Source organism: Nerophis ophidion, linkage group LG04 (assembly GCF_033978795.1).
Source record: "Nerophis ophidion isolate RoL-2023_Sa linkage group LG04, RoL_Noph_v1.0, whole genome shotgun sequence".
Taxonomy (NCBI): Eukaryota; Metazoa; Chordata; class Actinopteri; order Syngnathiformes; family Syngnathidae; genus Nerophis; species Nerophis ophidion.
Window position 1 is genome coordinate 55,243,494 of NC_084614.1, and position 27,402 is coordinate 55,270,895.

Sequence of the window (27,402 nt, forward strand, 5' to 3'; positions counted from 1 at the left end):
AACCAGAATGTAATCAGTAATTAAACTAATCAGTCAGTAAACTAATCAGCTCCTTTAGGAAGTCTTACAAATCCTCTGTTTCATGAAAGAAATAGAATGCCAAAGTTCAACGTGATAACTTTTTAAAGGCATTTAAAATTTGATGATGCAGCTTTGTGTTTAAGCTTTAATTGAATCAACTAAGTTGCTGTCAACGACATCATCAATTATGTCATAATAATGAGTAAGAAGTAAGTGTGAAAGCATTGATTTAAGCTTTATTTAGGTTTATATTCATGTACAACTGATTCAGTAAGTAATCTGTGTTCCCATCCCAGAAATGCAGTCACAGCAAAAAATGTAAAACATGTACATAAAACAAAACCAATCCAAAGTATGCATTTAGGTAGTAAATATGTTGAGTCTTGGATGGTTGTTTTTCTATGGTATGTGGAGACGTGGGTGGCCGCTTTGGCTGCCTTATAAAGAGAGAGAACTCCACCCCTCCTCGTGATATTTGATCATACAGATGGAGAATAAAACCACTTAACATAAACTTATTAAACTGTGCTTGTGGTGTAAAGCAATTAGTTTGTCATGAACACTTTGTGGCGAATATTGTTAGGACTCATGACATAGATACATGTAAAAAAAAAAAAGAACTAAAAAAAAACAAAGATACAGGAGAGGCAGCTGAAAGAAAAACTTACATAAGAAAAATCCCCCAATTCTCCAGGAACCGAAACTTCAGTGACATCATGGGCAGGGGGCTGTGTGGAGCCTGGACAAGATGATTACTTCCAGACTCAGACCTTGGAGCTTTGACATAAAGTCACATACACACACATTCACGTCTTTCTGGGCTGCATTGGACACCTTTTGGTGGTGGTGGGGGGGGGTTATTAGTATACATTTTGGTGATAGGAACCTAGTATGTACAATGTCAATTAGCTGTATGGTTTAAAAATACAGTGCATAAATATGAATTCATTATTATTACTTTATATGATAAATGTATTTGGTTAGCTTTGTACAATTAGGTAAAAACGTGGCGAAACAGGTGAAAATGTGTCAAAATATGCACATTTACTGTGTTGCCTGTGCTATAAGCTGACAAAAATACAACATGTTGGCACTGTTTTTCAACCTCAAAGTTCCAGCCCATACTTTGAAAAAGTTTAAATTTCACACATAAATGCACTCAACAAAACACCCACCATAACTTCAGGGGGTTTAGCTGAATCACCACAAAATTTGGTACATACCTTTAGGGTACTGACAAGCAAGCACATGTCAGCAAAATTTGCACAAGATTGGTTGAAAAACAAAAACAATTGCAGAGGCATAGCTGGGACTTATCAAGTCATTGATCGTTTGTCTAATGATAATACAACTTTGAGGATAGCTGAGATACATGTACATTAGCACCACTAATACTATTTATTTATAATACAGTACCTCAAGCCACAAACCCTAAGTTACCACCCCTCAAAACTGGAATTGTATGCCTTTTTTCCTGAAAAAGATCCTAATATGGACTTTTTGTAAAACTGCATATCACATATGTTTTGTAGCTGTTAGTGGAGAAGAGACTTTCTGCCCTTATTCAGTTGCTTTTGGACTGGAATTCCTGACCAAATGAGAAGAACACGCACACAAAGACATATTTTCCCCCTACATTTTAGGGCTTTAAACACTTTTCACTCGTCACTTTTCTGCCTGCATTATACACAAATGTGTTTGCCACAAAGCACCGGAATGTTACACCTCCAGACAGGGGGAGGGGGATTGATTGGCTACCAAGCGGCGAGTGATTATGCGTTGGTTAAGTCTAACCAAATGCCTGCCGTACGATTCCAATTCTGAGCAGGCGCCAAGGAAAAAATGAATGTGGAGGAGAATGAAGGAAAACATGGGATGTATTTCTGAGAAGACTTGTGAAAATGATTGGATTGACCGTTTATTTAGAGTCTGATGTGTTATTTTCTTCTGCTGCAAAGTTGACAGGCTCAGTATTGACAAACTTCACCAGCTCTACACTGCTGGACTGCTGACAAGCATTTTTTCTTTCCTCAGTTTTTCCTCCTTCTTTTCCTTCTGGTGTTGAATCCTCAGAATGGTAATTTTCTGTTACATTTCTGCCAGGCAGTTCTTCCCGCGGTCGGGTTTGTTGGTGTAATCCTCTGCAGTCAACAGCATGTTGCCTGATGATGTATGTAGCTGTGTGGTTTGGGTCTTTGTGCAGGCCAGCCTCAATAAGACCTGCTCCATTGTGTCTGTGTGTCGTCGACTGTACTCCTGCAGGCAGAGAGAAATGAGACACTCAGTAATGAGACAGTTAACGACAACTGGCTGCATATATAAAAAAAAACTGTTCCGATCCGGTCAGGGTGTAACATGTTTAGCCTCGTCCCACAGTGATAACAGAATTTATTAATAATACCCACAGGGGTCCTATTGTGCTAAACCAACTTTTTTTTACTTATTTTTGTGTATTTGGTATCCTTATACAGGTAAGTCCTGAAAATCTGACATCTAACCATAAAGGCATGGCGGGTGACAAATCTTGCCTTAATCAATCTGGGTTTTGAGTATGGATTTGTCCATGTATTTTTCTATTGTTATGTCAGAGGATATCTCTACATATGGTAGCAGTTTACCCAAAAAGCTTTGCACGAGTCTGCCATTTTTATCCGTCCAGCCATCCATCCATTTCTACCGCTTATTCCCTTTGGGGTCGCGGGGGGCGCTGGTGCCTATCTCAGCTACAATCGGGCGGAAGGCGGTGTACACCCTGGACAAGTTGCCACCTCATCGCATTTTTATCCAGTTGTAGTCAATAAGTTCCTTCTTGTTTTTCTATCAACTTGACTTGTTGTGGGGCAGATGGGGTCATACATGCACACGCATGCTAAAATCCTGCACTGCTGCCATTTCTTATAAAAAAAAAAATGCATATAACTCTAACTTATGTCTGTCAGTAGACTCGATGTGGAAGCGCTAAAAACTACAAACCCTGTTTCCATGAGTTGGGAAATTGTGTTAGGTGTAAATATAAACGGAATACAATGATTTGCAAATCATTTTCAACCCATATTCAGTTGAATATGCCACAAAGACAACATATTTGATGTTCAAACTGATAAACATTTTTTATTTTGCAAATAATTATTATCTTTAGAATTTGATGCCAGCAACACGTGACAAAGAAGTTAGGAAAGGGGGAAATAAAAACTGATAAAGTTGAGGAATTCTCATCAAACACTTATTTGGAACATCCCACAGGTGTGCAGGCTAATTGGGAACAGGTGGGTGCCATGATTGGGTACAAAAACAGATTCCCAAAAAATGCTCAGTCTTTCACAAGAAAGGATGGGGCGGGGTACACCCCAAGGTCCACAACTGCGTGAGCAAATAGTCAAACAGTTTAAGAACAATGTTTCTCAAAGTGCAATTGCAAGACATTTAGGGATTTCAACATCTACGGTCCATAATATCATCAAAAGGTTCAGAGAATCTGGAGAAATCATTCCACGTAAGTGGCATTGCCGGAAACCAACATTGAATGACCGTGACCTTCGATCCCTCGGACGGCACTGTATCAAAAACCGACATCAATCTCTAAAGGATATCACCACATGGGATCAGGAACACTTTAGAAAACTACTGTCACTAAATACCGTTGGTCACTACATCTGTAAGTGCAAGTTAAAGCTCGACTATGCAAAGCGAAAGGCATATATCAACAAAATCCAGAAACGCCGCCGACTTCTCTGGGCCCGAGATCATCTAAGATGGACTGATACAAAGTGGAAAAGTGTTCTGTGGTCTGACGAGTCCACATTTCAAATTGTTTTTGGAAATACTCAAGATCGTGTCAACCAGACCAAAGGGGAAGCGAACCATCCAGACTTTTATCGACGCAAAGTTCAAAAGCCAGCATCTGTGATGGTCTGGGGGTGCATTAGTGCCCAAGCCATAGGTAACTTACACATCTGTGAAGGCACCATTAATTCTGAAAGGTACATACAGGTTTTGGAACAACATTTGCTGCCATCTATGCGCCTTCTTTATCATGGACGCCGCTACTTATTTCAGCTAGACAATGCCAAGCCCCATTCAGCACGTGTTACAACAGCATGGCCTCGTAAAAAAAGAGTGTAGGTACTTTCCTGGCCCGCCTTCAGTCCAGACCTGTCTCCCATCAAAAATGTGTGGTGCATTATGAACCGTAAAATACGACAGTGGAGACCCTGGACTGATGAATGACTGAAGCTCTGCATAAATCAAGAATGGGCAAGAATTCCACTTTCAAAGCTTCAACGGATTGTTTCTTCAGTTCCCAAACGTTTATTGAGTGTTGTTAAAAGAAAAGGTGATGTAACACAGTGGTGAACATGCCCTTTCCCAACTACTTTGACAAGTGTTGCAGCCATGAAATTCTAAGTTAATTATTATTTGCCAAAAAAAAAATAAAGTTTATGAGTTTGAACATCAAATATCTTGTCTTTGTAGTGCAGGGGTGCCCATTACGTCGATCGCGAGCTACTAGTCGACCGCGGGGGATGTGTCAGTCGATATCCAGCCAGGCTTTTAAAAAAAATAGACCTAAAAATTAATGATCATCAATCTTCACCAAGACGTCACTTAAATGACATTCACGGTACCGGAGGGTCTTGTGAGATGACGCTGGCTGCTGCAAGATCATTATTATTAAAATATGACTGAGAGGAAGGCGAGAAACACTTTTTATTTCAACAGACTCTCGTGCCGTACATTCCGTCAAAACTCTAAAGGCCGACTGCACATTTCCTATCTTCACAATAAAAGCCCTGCTTCATGCTGCCTGCGCTAACTAAATACAGAGTCTCGGAAAACTGGCGTGCACAAGCGATCCCTCAGAAAGCTGGCGTGCACATCACTTGTGCACGCCAGCTTTCCGAGACTCTTATTTTGTTAGCGCAGGCAGCATGAAGCAGGGCTTTTATTGTGAAGATAGGAAATGTGCAGTCGGCCTTTAGACTTTTGGCGGAAGGGACGGCGCGAAAGTCTGTTGAAATAAAAAGTGTTTCTCGCCTTCCTCTCTGTCATTTTTTCATAATAATGAACTGGCAGCAGCCAGCGTCATCTCACAAGACCCTCGGGTGCCGTGAATGTCAATCAAGCAAGCTACGGAATTTGCCGCCAATGTTTTTCTTGTAAAGTGTATGGAAGCTGGATGAATTAGATGCCAAAAACCAACCACTTTCATGTGGTATTGTACAGAAAGGACAAGTTTTTTTCTCCTCCATTTGAAAATGTGGGCGTTATCATCATTACTGTCTGATTCCAATCAATGCAAGTCATCAGAATCAGGTAATACACCACCTTATATTCTTGTCTTTGTGTAAGAAAGACATCTATATGTGTTACACATGCTTGTATTATCATTAAACACATATAACTTGTTTACCAAAATGTCTCTTTCATAAATAAATAAATATAAATGATATATATAAATGAGGTAGATCCCCTCGAGTTGGTCAATTGAAAAGTAGCTCGCCTGCAGAAAAAGTGTGGGCACCCCTGTTGTAGTGCATTCAGTTTAATATGGGTTGAAAAGGATTTGCAACTCATTGTATTTCGTTTATATTTACATCCAACACAATTTCCCAACTCATATGGAAACATGGTTTGTACTACGCAGTCAAAGGGAGTTTGGACTGGAGGAGGGCTTTGGCACGTAAATAATACCACCAACACAACGGCACATTCTGAAATGAAAGTAAGAAGGGGACTTGAAGATGGTCTGTATAACAAAATCTTTGCACAATTTTGACCAGAGCACCAACATTACTGTATATGTTATGTTGACCACGAGAGAGTGTTTTAAATTTAGGAAAAAACAACAACATTATATGACCCTTTTAAAGTACCAGTCGAGTGGAAAAACAAGTTGACTTTATATGCTTATTTGTGTTCCATTAAGCAATATCTAATTGTTTTTACAATCTGTAAAGTATGTGAAAACAGTTTAAACATCACAAAAAAATCACAAATTCAGTCAGCGATTTTGAATATTGCACTCTGAATACCTTTGGCTATTTTTGGAGATTGACATCACCGTAGTAACGCTTCTGCACTCTGACAATGTTATCAGATCAGTCATACTGGAAATACGCAAAAATTGGAAAGAAATGTGCTGTTTACCATTCACAATCCTTATGTAAGTCAAGAACATATATGCTTGGCTTGTTCATGCTGCTCTGAACTGGGCTGTTTATGAAGTGTTTTAAATGGGCTGTAGTTCTTGACTTTACATTATTAGAACACCTAAAATGTGTACAATTTTTGTAATATTTTTCTTTTAAATGCTGTGGATATGAGATAGAATAACAGTACCTCTATGCCTTAGACACTGTGGAATAGCCAAAATGATGGTGAACAAGACAAAAGCTGCAGATGCTGCAGCGCTCCATCGTGACCTCTGCATACTCCGCTCAGTCAAACCTGCAGAGCAAGGATTTATTTCTGGTATTTTTTTTTTCTTTCTGAGCAGTGTAACACTCACCCATTGATGCCACGGTGATGTTGACATTGGTCTGAACAATGAGTCGGCTCTGGTGGCCTGTGAAGATGCACGCGTACGTCCCAGAGTGCGCTTCACTGTCTGGCTTGTGAAGTAGAAGGGATCCATTACCCAGCTGGAGGCGCTCCTCGTCCAGTTCGGCTAAACCCTCCCATAGGTTGAAGGTGTGTCCGCCGTGTCTGCTGTCGTATCGAACAATTACTGTGGGCTCACTGGAGGAAGTGAAGGTCCAGGTGAGGGTGAAATTGGGAAGACCGTGTGGGAGAATGCAGGGGATGCACAGTGTGCCCCCCTCTTCTTTTGTCATCACTGAAAGACATGACCTTTTTGTTGCTGTCCACATACCATCCCCTTTATTATAAGCGTGACATTACCTTGATTTTTCCGAGAGGCGGTCCACACCTGGGTCTTATCCGCTGACACAAATGAACACAAGTACGTATACTCAGAGACGTTCCCCTGAATCTTCACTGAACTTTGTACGTTGAAAAGTCCCTTGTGGTCTGTGGTTTTTGTAGTGACGTTCTCAAAAGTTTCCTGTGTAGAGGGGGGGACTGTGGCCCATGTCACAAGGGGCGCGGGGTAGATGTTGTTGGAGGAGCATGTGACCATCTCATCACTTAACTCCATGATGACAGTGTGGATCAGAGCTTTGGGGTAAGACAAAAATACATCCTGATGAGCACCATGCTATTTCTTCCACTTTCTGTTCCCTATAGTAGTAAGACAGATCTACCAGCAGATGGTGCTATTTGAGTGCATTTATTGCAAATATAAGCTAAACAGTAAAAGTGTAAGTACCATATAAGCTGTTATTTAACAAATAATCTGGTAACAATTGAAGAGGGTGTATTTTTTGAGTCGTTTTTTAACAAAGGTTTTTTTTTTACATTGGAATGTATGAGAAATACTTTATGCTTGACTTTGTTCTTGTCTACAGCGATACAATTCTTCAGATCATTCGAATAAGTATTTTGCACATGCAGTGACATACATATTCTTTAAGGTATGTGGATGAAACAATACTGACCCTTCACTTCCAGGTTGACAAATATTTCCTGGTTCCCCTTGCGTGTGCTGGTGTAGCACTTGTACCTCCCTTTGTCCTGAACTTTGACCCTCCTGAGCAGGAGAGATGCGTTCCCTTGAGGGATATGGGAGTGAAATAGACAAGTCCTCCCGCTGAAGTGTTTGTTCTGGAGCCCAAACTGATCCTTGTTGTAATAGTAGCTGTGTACGGGTATTTGCTGCTTGTACCAGTGGATCACCACTGTGCCGGGGGGGTTGAAGCTGCAGGGTAGGATGCAGTCGTCATGGATGATGCAGGAGATGTTGGTCTCTGCAAGTCCAGCATGAGCATAGTTTGGATACAGAGATACGTCATAAACTTTTTAGATTAGTGGTCGTGCTGTACTTTGCATTATTAGTTTGAAAAAGTATTGAGTCTCATTGACTCACAGGTGTCAAACTCAAGGCCCAGATCTGGCTTGTCATGTTATTTTACTTGGCCCGCTACGTTATTTTATATGGCCTGCATCATCATATATGTGGTCTGCAATATCATTTGATGTGCTATTCTACATCATTTAAGAGGTCCGCAACATGTGGTCCTCAACGTCATTTGGTCATTATTGCCTGCTACATCATTCACTGTGGTCTTCCACACCATTCAATGTGGTTTTCCACATTAATGTAATCAACCTCGTTATTTAAAGTCGCCTACGACATCAGTCAATGTGGTGTTCCACGTCATTCATTGTGATCCGCCACGTTATTTAATGTGACCCTCTAAAGGCAGCCATAATTGCGATGTGACCCTCAATAAAAGCAAGTTGAACACCCCTGCATTACCTAATCATTAGAGATGAACTAATTACCCTTGAATCTTAATATTTTTAAACAGTGTCTGACCAATGAAATATAGGTTTTCCCAGAATAGTTTAAAATGTTGTAAAAAGATATGTTTCTTCTTTGTTTGCTTCTTCTGGATGTAATAGCCCTTTGTTCCAATACATTTGTCCATATCGTGTCTATACACAGTGTATTTAAATACTATGTGAGGAAAATTATATTGTATTAAAGCTTACTGAAATAAACAAAAACAAAGAAAAAAAGTACTGTTGAACTGTTTATTTTGTTTTGAAAAATTATTAACCAAAAGCAAATGTGGTTCCCATATTGGTTTCGAAACACCTAGGAGGGGTTTTGTGGTCCCCTAATAAACCTCTCAGCGTGTTTTTATAGGGGTTAATGTATTTTTTAAAGGCTCCCCCACTTTTCTCCCACCTTTTTACCAGCTCATAGTATTGCCCAGATGTGTGCAGATGTAACATGAAGAGTTTAGGACACAGTGCATCAGTATTTTTTGTTAAAGTGAAATACCCGTATTATCGTAAAAGCGCTAAATAAATATAATTCACTTCACTTCACTATCTACAAAATCTGCCACCTCTGTTATTTTATACACAAAAAGTCATAGCAGAAAGGTCCGATGCAACACTTACTGTGGATGTAATTAGCTCTCTTGACATTTTTTTGGGGTTGAATTATTTGTCAAAAGAGGTTATAGCTGCAGGCTGCAGAGACTGTCAAAACTAATTACTCTTTGATAATGCCTTTTCTATCTTCAATCTTATTAAATTTGAGGTGCCCAATTAAACAAACATAGACATCATCCATCCCTTGAGTTTCTTAGTATAGTTACCAATTATTACAGAATATGGATGTAGGTACAAGAGGATTTACAGTACCTTTTGAGAGTGTTGTTAAGAATTTCCCCAGGCAAATAAGCAGCACCACTGTGGGTCCGTGTGTCTCCATCATGTTTCAACAGTTGTTATCTAAGTTGTCATGCATATATATGTATGTGTTTAGGAACAAATGCTGGTGTGCAGTGAGCCACATCTGTGCGAGCCCGCTTTACACCCCTACCAATACTAATGAAACACTGACTAATTAACCAGGCAGGTAAATATTTAACATGCCTCCACGTGAATGCGCCTTCATGCAATACCTCTCGCATCCTAATTGTTGAATCTTTCCACCAAGCTTTAACAGTGGATTTTGTATTCATCTCATTTCTGTTCTCTATCAAATAATATCTTGCTACATTCACCAGACTTATGAGTTCAACTGCACAGTCTAATGCGAATCAAATGCTGCAACAACATTTTTCAATTTACACAGACAATAGTGTTTGGTTTTGGGCTCTCTGGGAGTAAATATACAGGTCATAGCTGCATAAATGCATCTACATGATATTTATGATATAAAATGCATTGTCTATGAGTTAAAACAATAATAATTACAGGCATTCTATTAATTGCACAGTTTCGGGAACAAATAAATACCTTTTAAAACTCTACAGATCATCTTGAAGGAAATTTCTGTTAAAAAAATCTTTGTAGATTACGCAGTACAGGAGTATCCAAAGTATGGCTTATTTTTTTATTGGTCTGCAGCACAAAGAGCTTTATATCTACCAGAAGAATACAATTTTAAAACTTCTGCAAAATTAAAAAAAATTGAGAAATGACAAAAGGCAGAACTGTTTATGTATAATGCACACAAAGTGTCTTTAAAAAATCTATTTACAAAATGTTGTGTTTTTTTTTTAAAGCCGGAGCCTATCATAAGTGTGTGTTTTATATTATATATATATATATATATATATATATATATATATATATATATATATATATATATATATATATATATATATATATATAACCAAATAGTAGCCTGGGCGTTTATTTCACAAAATCATTTTTTGAGATTATTATTATTATGAAAGGCTTCATCCATCTATCTTCTACCCCTTGTCCCTCACTAAGTCGTGGGGGGCTGGAGCCTATCCCAGCTGTATTCATGCAGAAGGCGGCGTACACCCTGGACACCTCATTGCAATGCCAACACAGACAGACAGACGACATTCACACTCACATCAATCAATCAAAGTTTACTCATATAGTGTCAAAGGGCACCACATTCACACACTAGGGCCAATTTAATGTTGCCAATCAACCTATCCCCAGGTGCATGTCTTTGGACATTAAGAATCATGCTAAATACGAAACATATTTTTTGAGGGGCGGGTGGGGGATAGGAGTTTGCCCATCATCCACAATCCTAATGTTAGACTAGAACATATGTCTTTCTCTTTTATGTGCATAATAAATATGGAAAAAAGTGCTAGTATGCAGCAGCTCACAATGCAGGTAATCGGATTTATGTACTCTGTCTAAAGAAACTTTCAAAAACCGCCAACAACGTTCCATTTACATGCTGTGACCTATATATTATCCAAGCTATAGAGACATTGTTATTGTAAGCGCTAACACAAAAGTATTACTTCTTTGGTGCAATGACACATCACCTTGCTCACACTGATCCTCCAACCAGTAGTGAGTAGCCAGTTTCTAGCTACTAGCTTGCTTGAGCCACTAATACTATTGATTGCAACCCGCCATAAAAAAGATCTACTTCTGCTGCTACTGTATTTCCTTTTAGTTAGTAGAAGTTAATGCTAGATTATGAATCATATCTGTATGGTAGTAGATATTCTGCCACTAAGCTGAAAAGTTGCCCAACTTTGAAATTCCAGACGCTACTAACTTGATATGTTCTAGCTCTTAACAAATGCAAAGCAGTATAAGACCACTGCAACATTGTTGCGAAGCCTTTTTTTATCCAAAGACTGACCATTATTCTATATTTAGCATCTCAAGAAAGATACAAAATACTATCAATCGTCCTCATGGTGAACGCGCACATTGTAATTTACGGTTTTATGTTCTTATCAAATTGTCCCTAGTGTGTGAATGTGAGTGTGAATGTTGTCTGTCTATTTGTGTTGGCCCTGCGATGAGGTGGCGACTTGTCCAGGGTGTACCCTGCCTTCCGCCCGATTGTAGATGAGATAGGCACCAAAGGGAATAAGCGTTAGAAAATGGATGGATGGATGGACATTTTATCATAAATGTTTATGTTACTACAATATATACTGTATACACTTATAGCATGTATCTGAAACAGTGTTGGACATTTTTATAAGGCTTTATAGGCAGAATAGATCGTATCCTCACTACCTGCTTTGTTAGCTGCCTCTTATGAGAAGTTTTTCTCTTTTTGGAATGCACAGCGAGGAGAGGTGTGTTCTTGTCTCACATTAGAATTGTGGATGATGGGCAGAATTGGAGCTTATGGAAGTCGCTCTATTCTGCCTATAGATAAAACGCTTAAAAAAAACCATCCAAACACCTTCATTGAGGTTTTATATACCCACTGTAAGTAAACAGTATGTCAGGGCTTTTCAATTACATAATGAAGAAGCCCGCAGTCTTAAGAGCCCAACATACTGCGTTTACTAAATTGCAACGTACACATATTGGCTTTCACGCTGCACTGTCAATAAATACGTTATTCTTCTCTTGCTACTTGTTTCCAGCGTGTGCAGCTAATTAAAAGCCTGAAGAAAAATAAGCTCTAGTTTTGTTGAGGATTCAAGTTCCTTATATTGAATTACAAACAAAGTCCAGACCTGTCTCCCATCGAAAATCTGTGGCGCATTATGAAGCGTATTTATGAGTTTATGAGTTTGAACATCAAATATCTTGTCTTTGTAGTGCATTCAATTAAATATGGGTTGAAAATGATTAGCAAATCATCGTATTCCGTTTCTATTTACATCTAACAGAATTTCCCAACTCATATGGAAACAGGGTTTGTATTTTCCTTCCTTAGTTTATTTCTTTACACTTCTTCCTTCATTTAGGGTTGTAAGACAGAAAATATAAACATACAAATAAAAATATCAGACATATTGCCTATTCAGCAATATCATTTTATAATTTCATAGCTTCTGGATAAATTCAGGGGTTTGAATAAAACAAATTCAATTGATGTGTTTTGGTGTCAGCTGGCATTTTTCATATCAAAGATATAATATTGACTATGTTATCATATAGTATGCTATTTTCTTGCATATTATTCTCAACGTTTGCAGTCACTGCTGCAGCCTCTCCCATTAACGCACCCTCAATGCATAAAAAAAAGAAAGAAAGTGGTTTTAATGTAGATGCACCGCAAGACTGCTTTTAAAATGCCTAGAAAAAGTGGTACGTCTGCTACATGTTTAAAAACATATGTGACAGGTTGGAGAATGATAACTTAGATGTGCAGTAAATGATTGAGTGTCTCCATAGCAAAAGCCCTGTATAGTATGTGCAAAAACCTCATTTAAATTCGGCGGTCTCCACCACTTTTCAATTGCACACAGACTCTTAGTAGATCACATGCAACACGCCCAATAATAGTATACATTATACACAGTTTTATTTTTTTAGTGAGTGGCATTAGGAACTTAGTAACTCAACATCAGTGAATGCTCAATAGATGTCCTCCTGAGTATCTCCTCACACCTGCTGAAGGTCAATTTCTAATCTCTGTACAGTGCTTTTCCTGTGCAGTGGGCCTGCTGCTGGGTCGTTGGGTTCCTGTGGACGCCCCCCCATAGTATACTGACCTTTCTCCATTGTCGGCATTCCTCAATAGTGGTTGCCTCTTCTTTTCACTTGTTGAACATCTCAGTTATTCAACAACAGGTGGATTTAATACCCTTCAAATGCTGATGTCATGAGATTTTTTTTCAAACCAGAGGGTAGCCCTGCAAATACGACATTTACAGATGTGAGACAAACATATTCTTACATCTGTCCCCTCTCCATGAGATCATTCACGTCCAACCACCCTGAGAGAGTGCAACTGGAGGGAAAATTCTGCTGTGTGTAAAAGTAGGCTACAGGCATTTTATTTTTATCTCTGTAGAATGATGATGAAACCACTGGTTGTATTATCCCACCCCCGCCCGCCCTCGGCTGCCTCCAGTTTGTAGGTTACTGAAAGATTTCACCAACCACAGATAAGAAGATTAGGGAGGAATTAATGGTATTCCTTTGTCATTATTAGAATAAATTTATGTTTGGTTTTAGATCAGAGGGTGGAGACTGTGTGGAGTCAGGGGGGAGCATGAGGTGTCAGGAGATGCAAGAGGAGGGATGGCACATTTGACCACCAAACTCAACCAAAGGACTATCTGGGTTCGTGCGCACCAATTTTGTCAAAGATGAGAGTGCAAGACAGCGTGCCGCGTACTGGGCATGTGCACACCACAGCGAAATGAGTACTGCTGGGACATGGACGACGTGCCAGTAGGGGACTGAGGACTTTAGTGGGCGGGAGGGGGAGGACGCTTAGGGGATCCTCTCCAGTTCGCAGCACCGGTTTCACCATGAGAGTGGACCTCCTGGCCTTAAGACTCATGTGCTTTGCCTGGTTGTGGCCTGTCACGCAGCTCAACAGCAGCCACTTCCCCAGCAAGAGGAGACACAAGGAGCTCCGCCTCGGGGACGGCAACAAACAGAAGCATGGCGGGTGAGCCGAGTGGGAGTTTTAACTTTGTTGCTGGGCTGTTCATGCTCTTTAGGTACCTTTTTTAGAGATTTGAATCCTTTGTTGTTATCCTGATGTGGCTTTGTGGAATCTCTGTGATCCTTGTGGCGCTTTACTCTGTAATCAGATAGGCTGTAGGGTTGCGTATTTGGATCAGACACTTTCCATTGGAATAGATGGGAAATTCAGGTTTGTTTTTGAAAAAAAAATATTAAGGGAAAAAAACATATTTGCAATTGTGGTATATGTAATACACCAGGCTCGAACCCAGGTCTACAAATCAACACTGAGTGAGACTTATTTAAGTAGTGCTGGCCAAGGAGCTCAAAGCCACAGGTTGCCAACTGATTGTGTTATTAAATGCATATGTTACATAGACTACATATATTAAGCACATAACAAGGAATCAGGGAATTAAAAATAAATGAATAAAAAAAAATTGATATATACTTAATATCTCTTATATCTTAAATATTTGTTTGCATGCATGTGTCTTGATCCCACATGACAGTTTGGACTTTGGTAGTTATTTTTCTTTTTTATTTAAATTAATCAGTCCAACAAAATAATACACAATACAATAATAATACAATTCCAATTCCAAAACCAAACCCGCCCAGCAACATTCAGAATAGCAATCAAGTAATTGAGATAGTTATTTTTCAGTGTTCTGTCTCGTTTTCTGTCCTGATGCTCTTATTTTGGTTTTATTTCTTGTTGATCTCCTTGTTCTGCTGTATCAATCAATCAATCAATGTTTACTTATATAGCCCTAAATCAGTAGTGTCTCAAGGGGCTGCACAAACCACAACACAAACAGCTACGACATCCGAAATCAATGGATGTCGAGCGGGTCTAACCTGATACTGTGAAAGTTCAATCCATAATGGATCCAACACAGTACCGTCACTTTGTTTGGTTTCCTGCCAGTGAAACTGTTTCCCTTTTCTAATCATGTCTATTTAGGTTCACCTGTTTCTCCCTGCCAATGCTTGATTGTCTTTTATCAGCATGCCTTGCACAAGCGTTTTTTTTTTTTCAGTTTTTTACTCTTTAAATTGGAGAACTGCACTTTTTTTATGAATTGTGGATCATTCACAATCCTTATGTGAGACAATCACACATTTGTTCTAACTTTTTAAATAAATGCTTGCAAAAGGCAGCTAACAATGATTCACTCTATTACACTTATAAAGCGCTCCAAAATACATTAAAAAACCCTCAGTTCTTCTTCATAGCTGTAAGTATATAGATCGTTATTTCCTTTAACAAGTTATTGTTTGAGTTTATTTTGAACACGTATACAGATACGATGTGATACGTCATATACCGTATTTCCTTGAATTGCCGCCGGGGCGCTAATTAATTTAAAACCTCTTCTCACTCCTGCGCTTACCAAAGGCATGCGGTAAAAGTAAGCATGCGCTAATTATTTTAAAACCTCTTTTCACTCCGGCACTTACCAAAGGCACGCAGTACAAATTTGAGTGTGATGTAAGGATACCATCATGAAAAGCACATTGAATAAAAAAAACAAAAAAACATTATTATGGTCTTACCTTTACTTATAAATGAAATCCATGCCAGCTCCTTCTGATCAAAAGCATCGATAACTTGTTTATAGAAGTCTTCCTGATCTTTTTTCAGTTTTAAAAGTCTCTCTGTATTGATGGAGATCTTCCTTTATTACCTCCTGCTTCGATTGAAAGTCCAGTTTAGAAAACTGCTATCAGACCGCTGCTATCAGTTAGCTCGGCTCCTCAAGTGCAGGGGCGACGACAGAATTATCCTCGGGGAACTCCCCTTCCCGTTCTGCTCCGTGGGTGATCTCTTTATCCCACCGCTGCTACCAGGAAGTGTTATTGTATAAATAATACACTGGGTATTTAGGACTGGAACAGGCTTTATTTCAGCCCGGTTGTTTACATAGCCAGCATAGGTGTTACATCCTAAAAGGTCCGTCGTGCACCCGCCACGTCATATCCTTTCCAGCACAATTCATGTCACTCATTGTCACGTCTTCTGCAGCTGAGTAGTCGCAAGAAGGATCACTAGCGCCCTCTACAACCAGTAGGCGGGAGTCATTTCATGACTCATATTTGACACACGCAGCTAGGGTTCCCAGGACCACCAAGGAAGGACATGGCTTGAGCAGTTTGACTTTGTTTATTTTTCAATAAAACCTCATTCCAGGTCGCTCTTCCGCTCCTCCTCTCCGCTCGCTCGTCAATGCCGCCTCCTCGCTGCCATCTTGGGCCAGGCTCCAGCGTGCTCTGCCTGTCTGTCAGACCGTCGGCTCCACCTCTTCACAGCTATATTAATAAAACATAGCTGCTTATTGTTCTTTTTAGCATACCGGTATTCAATAGCTTGGACCTTAAATCCTACTGAATAGCTCTTAATCTTCTTCCCTATATGCGATTTCAAATTCTCCCCATGAATGCGTGGGTTCCCTCCGGGTACTCCGGCTTCCTCCCACTTCCAAAGACATGCACCTGGGGATAGGTTGATTGGCAACACTAAATTGGCCCTAGTGTGTGAATGTGAGTGTGAATGTTGTCTGTCTATTTGTGTTGGCCCTGCGATGAAGTGGCGACTTGTCCAGGCTGTACCCAGCCTTCCGCCCGATTGTAGCTGAGATAGGCGCCAGCACCCCCCGCGACCCCAAAAGGGAATAAGCGGTAAAAAATGGATGGATGGATGGAAATCAGCCTCCTCCATTTTGAAAATGATGACAGGGGAAATGTCACTCGTGACGTCACGAGTTTGACCCGGCGCTACTACTAAGCATGCGCTAATTATTATGCAAAGCGAGTTTGACCCGGCAGTAATTCAAGGCAGGGGCATACTTCAAACCCCATTTCCATATGAGTTAGGAAATTGTGTTGGATGTAAATATAAACGGAATACTATGATTTGCAAATCATTTTCAACCCATATTCAGTTGAATATGCTACAAAGACAACATATTTGATGTTCAAACTGATAAACATTTTTTTTGTTGCAAATAATCATTAACTTTAGAATTTGATGCCAGCAACACGTGACAAAGAAGTTGGGAAAGGTGGCAATACATACTGATAAAGTTGAGGAATGCTCATCAAACACTTATTTGGAACATCCCATAGGTGTGCAGGCTAATTGGGAACAGGTGGGTGCCATGATTGGGTATAAAAGCAGCTTCCATGATATGCTAGGTAATTCACAAACAAGGATGGGGCGAGGGTCACCACTTTGTAAGCAAATTGTCGAACAGTTTTAGAACATGATTTCTCAACGAGCTATTGCAAGGAATTTAGGGATTTTACCATCTAGGGTCCGTAAAATCATCAAAAGGTTCAGAGAATCTGGAGAAATCACTGCACGTAAGCAATGATATTACAGACCTTTGATCCTTTAGGCGGTACTGCATCAAAAACCGACATCAGTGTGTAAAGGATATCACCACACGGGCTCAGGAACACTTTATAAAATTACTGTCAGTTACTACAGTTGGTCGCTACATCTGTAAGTGCAAGTTAAAACTCTACTATGCAAAGCAAAACCCATTTATCAACAACACCCAGAAACGCCGCCGGCTTCTTTGGGCCCGAGCTCATCTAAGAGTGACTGATGCAAAGTGGAAAAGTGTTTTGTGGTCTGACGAGTCCACGTTTCAAATTATTTTTGGAAACTGTGGACGTGGTGTCCTCTGGAACATAGAGGAAAATAACCATCCGGATTGTTATAGGCGCAAAGTTCAAAAGCCAGCATCTGTGATGGTATGGGGGTGTATTAATGCCCAAGGCATGGGTAACTTACACATCTGTGAAGGCACCATTAATGCTGAATGGTCCATACAGGTTTTGGAGCAACATATGTTGTCATCCAAGCAACGTTATAGAATAGAATAGAAAATAATAGAAAGTACTTTATTGATCCCTGGGGCAAATTCAGCACCACAGTTCGCTCACATTAAACAATAATAATAATAGATAATATATGACACATATTATATATATTATATAATATATGAATAGTATAAATATGTTCTACATATATTCTACATTTAAATGCAGTCAAGAAGGAACATATGCATTATACAGTCTGATGGCTGTCGGTATGAAGGACCTCCTGTGTCGTTCCGTGTTGCATTTTGGTAGTCTGAGCCTTCCTCTGAACGTGCTCATTCTCTCTACAAGGTCCGAGTGTAATGGGTGGGAGGTGTTGTCCATATTGGCTAGGAGTTTTGCTAGACTTCTTCTCTCTTACACCACCGCCAGAGAGTCCAGCTCCACTCCCACCACGTTACTCGCCTTCTCTACCAGCTTGTCCAGTCTGTTAGCATCCCTCGCTCTCAGCCCGCTGCCTCAGCAGGGCACGGCGTACAAGACGGTGCCCGCCACCACCGACTCGTAGAATATCTTCAACATTTTTGTACAGACGTTGACGGATCCTAGCCTCCTGAGGAAGTAAGCCTCCGTCCCTTCTTGTAGAGGGCCTAAGCGTGTTTTGACCCATTCAGCTTGTTGTCGATGTGTACTCCGAGGTATTTATAATCCTCAACCATGTCCACATCGACCCCCCTTATCATGGACTCCCTTGTTTATTTCAGAAAGACAATGCCAAGCCACGTGTTACAAAAGCGTGGCTTCGTAGTAAAAGAGTGCAGGTACTTTCCTGGCCCGACCTGCAGTCCAGACCTGTCTCCCATCGAAAATGTGTGGCGCATTATGAAGCGTAAAATACGACAGCCAAGACCCCGGATTGTTGAACGACTGAAGCTCTACATAAAACAAAAATGGGAAAGAATTCCACTTTCAAAGCTTCAACAATTAGTTTCCTCAGTTCCCAAATGTTTATTGAGTGTTGTTAAAAGAAAAGGTGATATAACACAGTGGTGAACATGCCCTTTCCCAACTACTTTGGCACGTGTTGCAGACATGAAATTCTAAATTAATTATTATTTGCAAAAAAAAAATAAAGTTTATGAGTTTAAACATAAAATATCTTGTCTTTGTAGTGCATTCAATTGAATATGGGTTGAAAAGGATTTGCAAATCATTGTATTCCGTTTGAATCTACATCTAACACAATTTCCCAACTCATATGGAAACAGGGTTTGTATATGCCCGGCGGCAATTCAAGGAAATACTGTAATCTTATTCTCATTTCTCTTTACTACATGTTCGAAAAGGAGTACGAAGAAGCAAAGTTTATTTCATGCTAACCCTTTTCTAAATCATAGCAATTACAATGTGACGATCGCTAGGCATGGTGGTTAAGGTGCTTCTTCCAGGGTGTAGTTCAGGCTCAGACACAGCGTAAAGGTAAGAAAAGTTGATTTATTAACCAAAACAGAGTTAGAAACAGAAACACTGGAGCTAAGTACAAAAGACAAACCAAAAGCGCTAGCATGGAGGCTAGGGAACTAAACACAGGAATAGCCTGGAAGCTAACAAGTACTAAACAGGATTACCAAAGTCGGGAGATAGCGTCGTCATTGTTGTGGGAAACAAGCCTAGGATCAGAGAGCGAGTAACAGAAAATGCAGGCTTAAATAAGAATGGTAATCAACAAGCAGGTGAGAGTCCGGAAACAAGGAACAGGTGAAACAAATATGCAACCATGGCGACAGAAACAAATCAAGAAGTGCACAAACAGACTCAAAAATCTAAATGACAAACGATCCGTGCAGCGGATCGCAACATACAAAACACATTTATTCACTTCCTGTTATCATTTTGTGACACAATTTACATTTATGAAATACAAGAGTTCTTTTAATAGTTAGGCTAGCCACAATTCACATAATGAGATGAAAAATATCTAATTTTCACCAAACTTCAAGATGTTTATCTATATTCTTCTTCATTGTACTTTGTAAACACTTGTAGGTTTAACAGCCTCTTAAATTGGATCATATTAGTAAATTGTTGGACTTTTTCACTTGGTCCATTCCATAATGTAATAGGTCTTAAGTATTGGAAATACATACACATGTTTTGAAGTAGATGTTATATTTTTCCTCTTTTTTTGAGACAAATTTGTTTACATTCTTGGGTAGCAGGTTATAGTTTGCTATGTACATGAGTGTTTATATGTCTTCTATATCCAACATTATGTATTACCTGAACATATCTTTTCTGTAACAGAGTTAGTGAATGAAGTGCATATTTGTTTTTACTAACCCATATTTCTGCACAATACCTCAGATACTGTATGGTAGCACTAGCGAACGGTAGAGAATTGAGTGATTTTTGATCCCGAACGTTATTTTCTTTATTAATTATTGAAATATTTCTTCCCATATATTGTTTGTTTTTCCATGAGATTTCCGGTTCATTTTACCATCTATCATTACTCCTAAAAATGTGATTTCTTTTACCCTTTAAATGTTTACTCCTTTTTGTATTTGACCTTCTTGTCGGTTACCAAATAGCATTATTTTGTTTTACTAAGATTCAAAGATACCATAGTCTGTTTTTGTCAAACCATCTCTATAATTTCTTCATTTCTTCTGTTATTTGTATTAACTTATGTGTGTTCTTTCCTGAAGAAAACTGTTAGTACTTTGTAACTTTTTATAAATGTTTATACAAAGTGGGAATAATTGTGGTCCTAATATTGATTTCTGGGGTACGCCAAAAGATATGTTTTGTTCGTTGACGCTTTTTCACCTATCTTCACGTATTGCTACCTACTGGTTAAGTAGCTTCTTACCCAGTAAATACCAATCTTCTGATGCCATACTGTTGTAATTTATTAAGATATTATGTGTTGGTATTTTTTTTATATATATTGCACTTCTCACAGAGAGATGTCACAAAATGCTTCACATGGTTAAAATACAAATGGCACAATCAAAACAAGCATACAGCATGATGCAACAACAGAGACATTGCAAATAAAATAATAAATATGCCAATAAAAATTAAAATTACAGAAGTGCATTCATGTGTTTTTAACTACTTTTAAAAATGTCCACAGAAGGGGCAGCTCTCAGCTCATAAGGGAGTGCATTCCCTTGGGTGCAACTAACTCAAAGGCTTTATCACTTTTACTTTTTATAAAAGCAACAACTATTATTAATGGCAGACTTCATGAAAGCTGACTACTTTAGGACAATTGATGATTCAGAACCTTATGTTTTTGAGACTGAGTATACAGAGGTTGAGCTACAAGTTTTAGAAGTAGAAAGATACACAGTGTAGCACTAATGCTAAGTGCTGAACAACAAATACAAAGTACGAACATAACACAATCACTTACTGTATAATGTCTGCTCTCACTGGGATGGCAACTAATGGGGTATGTGTATCTTCACATTTAGATAAATAATTAATCATAATCCACACACAGGTATAAAGTGGGCGCAAATGAGTGTATTTTGGTGTTTTTCTCACGATGTCTGGGTCTAAGTTGAATGTCAAAGTTGTCTAACTTCTCGGTTTATGGCCACAACCTTCTACTATACAAGTGAGAGGCATGATTTATGGTTTAAAATTAAATTAACAACTCCGAGGCAATGCCTCAGCTCACCGGCTCAGTATGTTAATAGCTGCATGAGCTTGGTACTTTTTGTCATGACGGTGCCGCTAACAGTAGTTCCTCTGCGTTGCTGCTTATGATAACATTAACGTTAATATTTAGGTCTCAACATGTAAATGGAGTATTATTGGATTATTATTTGGAGGGCTTTATGGCCTCAATGACTCTTGTTTGCTTAATTTTAACAACCTCGTACTTGCTATATATTACAAATGATAATGCATAAAAAAGAAAAATATTTGTATTCTTGTCTTACATAGGGATCGTGAATGATAAGTAAAATTCCCAAAAAGTGCAGTTCCCCTTTAAGAAAATAATTAAAGTATTTGACCTGCACACCACCCTGTGTCTCTGCATCCTGGGGTCAGACCATCAGCCGACAGCATGACTGCTTACAACCTCAATTAATGTTTACAACTTTTTTTTATTGGTTAAAAATTGGAAACATTACTCTAAATTCCCAGTTACTTCTCATTCACTTTTTAAATAAAACGTGTGCAACTGAAGATTTTTCCAGAACTCCTAGCATCCTAAGAACAGTTTCTGAAAATGTTTTATAACTTACATTCTCTGGATGCTTCTCTGCTCTTTTGCAACCCTAATTGTGATTCTAATGGTTGTAGTAGTTAGCCCACAGTGTAGATACATAATCATGTTCATTTGATGTCAAAGTATTGCGGCAGTTTGCGAAAAATTAAGAACAACATTGTTTTCACATTGTTTTCAATGAGCTCAAAATTACAGAAATGTATTCCAGAGTATAATTTTTTGTGGGGATGAAGGGGAGATCCCAACTTTATGATAGTCTCTGAGAAATATTTATTAAATGACAAAATAATGAAGGGTAAAAATAATTGAGGAAGTTCAGAAGTTGTCTGGTGGCATACATGGTGGTTGTCACTACTAGCATGCATTTGTAGTTTATTATGGCCTTCTTGCTGGGGATCCTGGATCATGCGAGGTCTATTCGAACATCTAAATCTACACAATAGTTATTATGTGTTGCTCAAGGGGAAAGTGTAGAATCTGTCATTATCTTTGATCAAAAGTAATAAAAGAAGCAAGGCATGCATAAAGCCAACAACCAGTTAGATTAAAAAGTATGTTGAAAAACTTCCAGTAAATGAGGAACTGTCATTATTTAGATTATTGTGCCAGCTTTTAATCACACCACACACTCATCGCCAGATGTCACTTCAGCAATAGATCAAGATTTTCTTGACCAATCAGCTGTTTGTCCCTTTTTGCTTCTTAGACGAGTGGACCTCAAGATGAAAAAGCTGGATAGCACAAAGTCTTTGCTAATTAAATCAGAGCAGCTGCTTCGAATAGAGGACCATGACTTTGCAATGAGGCCGGGCTTTGGAGGTAAGGACCACTGTTTAACTGTCTGTCAGTCTTTTTATCCGTCCATCTGTGTAGTCTAGTGGGAACCCACACTTTTTATCTTCAAGAGACAAAAGTAAAAGTGTGCAAATAGGCCAAACAGCAATTTTCAATCTGTGCTCAGCAAGTTTGCCCTCCGAAAGATTGGTATTAATCCAACATCGCTTTAAATGGAAATTGATAGATTTTATCCATATTAGAAAAAAGGAAAAAAATTGGATTTAAAAAGGGCAGACTTGTTCTAAAGTTTAACAATTTTAATCATAAGGACGTTAAACATAATTCAAGTCTGTCTGCCAGTCCGGCATTATCGCCATCGGTTGTCAAAACAAGAACGGCGGATAGTGGCTGAGAAAGGTCACAACAAATGCAAACGCGACAAGGCAAAATCATAAACTATGACTACAACTTTCAGCGACAGCACGATTGCAAAAGCCACAACAAATACAAGCAACACAAAAATATTAAGCGACAAGGCAACTTTAAGCCACAAAGGATGGAAGTGACAGCGGAGCAAATTACGGCGACGGACCAACTTATAGAATATAGTCCATCCATCCATCCATCCATTTTCTACCGCTTATTCCCTTTGGGGTCACGGGGGGCGCTGGTGCCTATCTCAGCTACAATCGGGCGGAAGGCGGGGTACATCCTGGACAAGTCGCCACCTCATCGCAGGGCCCCAGAATATAGTATATAAGTAATATTGACAAATTAAATTGATGACTGAAAAAGTTATTACACTTCAATGTTTTTTCCCAACTTGGTTCATTACACCCTTTTTAACTTTCCGTCGAAGGTGAGTCGCTGAAACTAGTCCACTGTCGCTTTCATTCCGTCTTCATATTGTCGTGTTTTGGCTTATAATTGTTTTGTTATGGCTTTGTGTTGTTTGGTTGTGGTTTGTATTTTTTGCGACTTTTGCAATCCTGCTGAAGCTGAAAGTTGTGTTGTGGTGTTTCATTTGTCGTAACTTGCCTCTGCTAATGTAGCTGTTTATCAAGATAAGAGTAGTAGCAGGTCAAACCATGGTCTTTTAACTTGAAAATATTTGGTTGCCCTTCATTTTTTTATAAGTGTATTATTTCCAAGTCAAAAAACAGCAAAAGTAGCCGGTATACCTACTGTTAATTCAACCTGAAAATATTTGTGTTGGTTACTCTCTTTTTAATATTTGTATTGTTTATTTATTTTATGTTAAAAACAAAAGCATAGTAGCTGGTACATCTACTGTGAAAAGGTTTGCTTCTATACTTTTATTGAACATTTTTTGAATACTGGAAATGTGAGCAGAAAATGTTTCCTCTTAATCCATCCCATCAATTCTCTACCGCTTGTCCCTTTGAGGGGTCGCGGGGGATGCTGGAGCCTATCTCAGCTGCATTCGGGCGGAAGGCGGCGTACACCCTGGACAAGTCGCCATCTCATCACAGGGCTGTTTCCTTTTAATTCAACCTAAAATGTTTATTGCACTTTATTCAAATAAAATGTCAACACATTGGCCATTAATTGTAGTTTACTTGCTTGTTTGTATTAATAATCCATCCATCCATCCATCCATTTTCTACCGCTTATTCCCTTTCGGGGTCACGGGGGGCGCCGGCGCCTATCTCAGCTACAATCGGGCGGAAGGCAGGGTACACCCTGGACAAGTCGCCACCTCATCGCAGGGCCAACACAGATAGACAGACAACATTCACACTCACATTCACACACTAGGGCCAATTTAGTGTTGCCAATCAAACTATCCCCAGGTGCATGTCTTTGGAAGTGGGAGGAAGCCGGAGTACCCGGAGGGAACCCACGCATTCACGGGGAGAACATGCAAACTCCACACCGAAAGATCCCGAGCCTGGATTTGAACCCAGGACTGCAGGAACTTCGTATTGTGAGGCAGACGCACTAACCCCTCTTCCACCGTGAAGCCCTATTAATAATCCATGTATACCTAATTCCTACTGGAATTAGGTATAAATTAATTAGGAATACATGAAATATATGAAACTTTACCTGCAGTGTTTATGTTTTTTTGCTCAGAAGTTACTGAATCCTTTTAAACTCACTGAATCAAAATAAAAAATAATATTTACCCATCTGTAGCACTCTCTCGTGCCGGCTGAATAACTCACTGGACCTCAGCTGTCAAGTGATACAATATTATTTTATTTTCATGCATTTCTGTGCTTTTCAGCAATGTTTAGTTAATAATTTAATTTGCGAACATCTCTCCCCCCCGGGTTTCTGGCTCCCCTCATGGTCTGTGGCACTCCTGATAAAGAGACAGGTGATTATACAACTTGTTACAGCTGAGAAATCTCCTCAACTGTCGTTGCTTCACAGCCGGCTCCTGCACATGCCCCGCCCGCAGGGGACACGTCGACCACGCCCTTTTCACATGCCTCCACCGCCAGTTTGAGGCCGGGCAGCTGTCCGGCCGTGACTACTCCTGCCCCGTAGAGGGCCGAGAGAGGAAGTCGGCCACGGCGATCTGCGTACCTGGCCGATGGACCACCCGGAAGCTGTAGGGTTGCAATGCGAGGTACCACCGGGTGATCCGTGGGTTGGTATCCTTCATGCGGTGGAGCCTCTGGAGCGGTTTGTGGTCCGAGCAGAGACCGAAGGGGCGCCCCAACAGGTAATACCGGAGGGCCCCGACCACCCACCGGATGGCGAGGCATTCTCTCTCCACCATACTGTACCTCGCCTCCCGGTCCCAGAGTTTCCGGCTGATGTACAGGATGGGGCGGTCGATATCCTCCACCCGCTGGGACAGCACCGCCCCCAGACCCCACTCTGACGCGTCCGCCTGCAGACAGAAAGGGATGGTGAAGTGAGGCATGCTCCTCGCAGAGTGCAGATTTTACCTGTTCGAACACCCGCTGGCACTGCTCTGTTTGGTAGTACCCGGCCATACCCAAAAACCGCCTCACCTCTTTTTTTGTCTTGGGGGGTGGACAGGCCGCGATCGCCGCCGTTTTGTCGACCTTGCTCGAACATGTGGTTGTCCGCTTCCCTCGGCTTGAGCCATTTTGTGGCCGCATCCCAGAGCTGCTGCCCGAGAACGGATGGCCGGTCCTCTGGTCCCACTTTAAATGACCGGAACCGGCGCCGATGGTCCTCCGCGGTGCTGTCAACCCGGTCCAGGATTGCTCTTTTAAGCTGTTGAAATTGGACTTGGGCCGCTGCCGGTAGGCTGAGCGCCACTGACTGTGCCTCCCCCGCTAGGAGCGGCAACAACCTCATCCCCCACTCTTCTTGCAGCCAGCCGCACGCTGTTGCAATGGCCTTGATGATGTCGACATAAGCTTGCGGGTCTTCGGCCTCCGTCATGCGCTGCATGCATGCATTCGCTCCGGCGCTTGGTGACACCCCTCCCCCTCTGTCCATTAGTGCCTGTAATACCTGTGTCTGCTGTTGGCTCGCTGCTGACACCTCCGCCAGCACTCTCCCAAGCGCCAATCAGGGGAGTTGTAGTCGTCATTTTCCTTCCGTTTTTGGTTCACTTACAGTAGTTGGGTGCCAATGTAGCACTCTCTCGTGCCGGCTGAATAACTCACTGGACCTCAGTTGTCAAGTGATACAATATTCTTTTATTTTCGTGCCTTTCTTTGCTTTTCAGCAATGTTTAGTTGATAGTTTGATTTGCGAGCGTCTCTCCTCCCGGGTTTCTGGCTCCCCTCATGGTCTCCGGCGCCCCTGATAAAGAGACAATTAGACAACTCGTTCCAGGTGAGAAATCTCCTCACCTGTCGTTGCTTCACAGCCGGCTCCTGCACATGCCACGCCCGCAGGGGACACGTCGACCACGCCCCTTCCACACCATCTATCTAGAAGGACTATTCAACTATATTGTTTTGGGGCCACATTTCCAGAACTCTTAGCACCGGGGTGCCAGACATCTCCGTTTACTACTATTCTTATTTTGTATATTCGTAAGACTTAGACAAATGTCATTAATCCGCAAGGGAAATTGTTCCACACAGTAGCTCAGTTACAAAGGATGGAAAGAAATTTTGGTCGACATTTCTTTTTTGTCTTTTTATTTTGTCAGATTTACAGAATACGATAAAAAAAAATTCATGTCTATACAACAGGATTGCTCTTTTGTTTTTAAGGACCTACTACAAAAATGCTACAGTAGTCAAAAATAATCTACTGGATATGACACTGCTCTAATGCTGTTTGGAATCTGCTATAAAAATGTTTGACTTTTCCAAGTTGTTTTAACTGAACTTACGAGCTGATATTGTTTCATTGCCCGCAGGCTGCTAGTTGAATAGCACTGATCTACAGTAAAAAATAAAATGTATCAATCCATCACTTTATTGTTTTTCCTCAGCGACAAGACTGATGTAGGGTACTGTGCTGTGCTTGGTATTACGCCTCCCTAAAAAGCCTTTGGTGACCTAGATTATCTTCGTGTGAGACAATGACTGCAGGCAGTAGTGCAGATCAAAATCATCTGAACTGTGCACCTCATCAAGAGGAGG

The 27,402-nt window shown here is 40.3% G+C and overlaps 2 protein-coding genes across 7 annotated transcripts in view; one reads left to right on the forward strand and one right to left on the reverse strand.

Moving 5' to 3' along the window:
• gabrr3a (gamma-aminobutyric acid type A receptor subunit rho3a) overlaps window positions 1-27,402 on the forward strand; it is a 53,388-nt gene that overhangs the window by 7,782 nt on the left and 18,204 nt on the right. Inside the window, exons 1-2 of one of the 6 annotated variants that reach the window (XM_061898453.1) lie at window positions 13,598-13,978; window positions 22,782-22,894. In XM_061898453.1, coding sequence (XP_061754437.1) covers window positions 13,836-13,978; window positions 22,782-22,894 — 256 coding nt within the window. In that variant the 5' untranslated portion in view covers window positions 13,598-13,835. Of the gene's footprint in view, window positions 1-13,597; window positions 14,031-22,781; window positions 22,895-27,402 lie in introns of those variants that run through there. The other 5 variants (XM_061898450.1, XM_061898452.1, XM_061898451.1 and 2 more) reach the window with 5 other exon arrangements.
• Window positions 308-13,089, reverse strand: hhla2a.1 (HERV-H LTR-associating 2a, tandem duplicate 1). Its single transcript, XM_061896432.1, has 6 exons — window positions 13,071-13,089; window positions 7,578-7,886; window positions 6,922-7,197; window positions 6,530-6,856; window positions 6,361-6,468; window positions 308-2,277 (listed from the first exon to the last, which is right to left on the reverse strand). Exons 1-6 carry the CDS (start codon window positions 13,087-13,089, stop codon window positions 1,940-1,942), a joined length of 1,377 nt encoding a protein of 458 aa, XP_061752416.1. The 3' UTR covers window positions 308-1,939.

Coding starts and splice junctions, on each gene's coding strand:
- hhla2a.1 (XM_061896432.1), bottom strand. Junction 6,857..6,921: donor CGCCTCTCGGAAAAATCAAG/GTAATGTCACGC, acceptor CATGTCTTTCAG/TGATGACAAAAGAAGAGGGG. Junction 6,469..6,529: donor CATCACCGTGGCATCAATGG/GTGAGTGTTACA, acceptor CTTGCTCTGCAG/GTTTGACTGAGCGGAGTATG.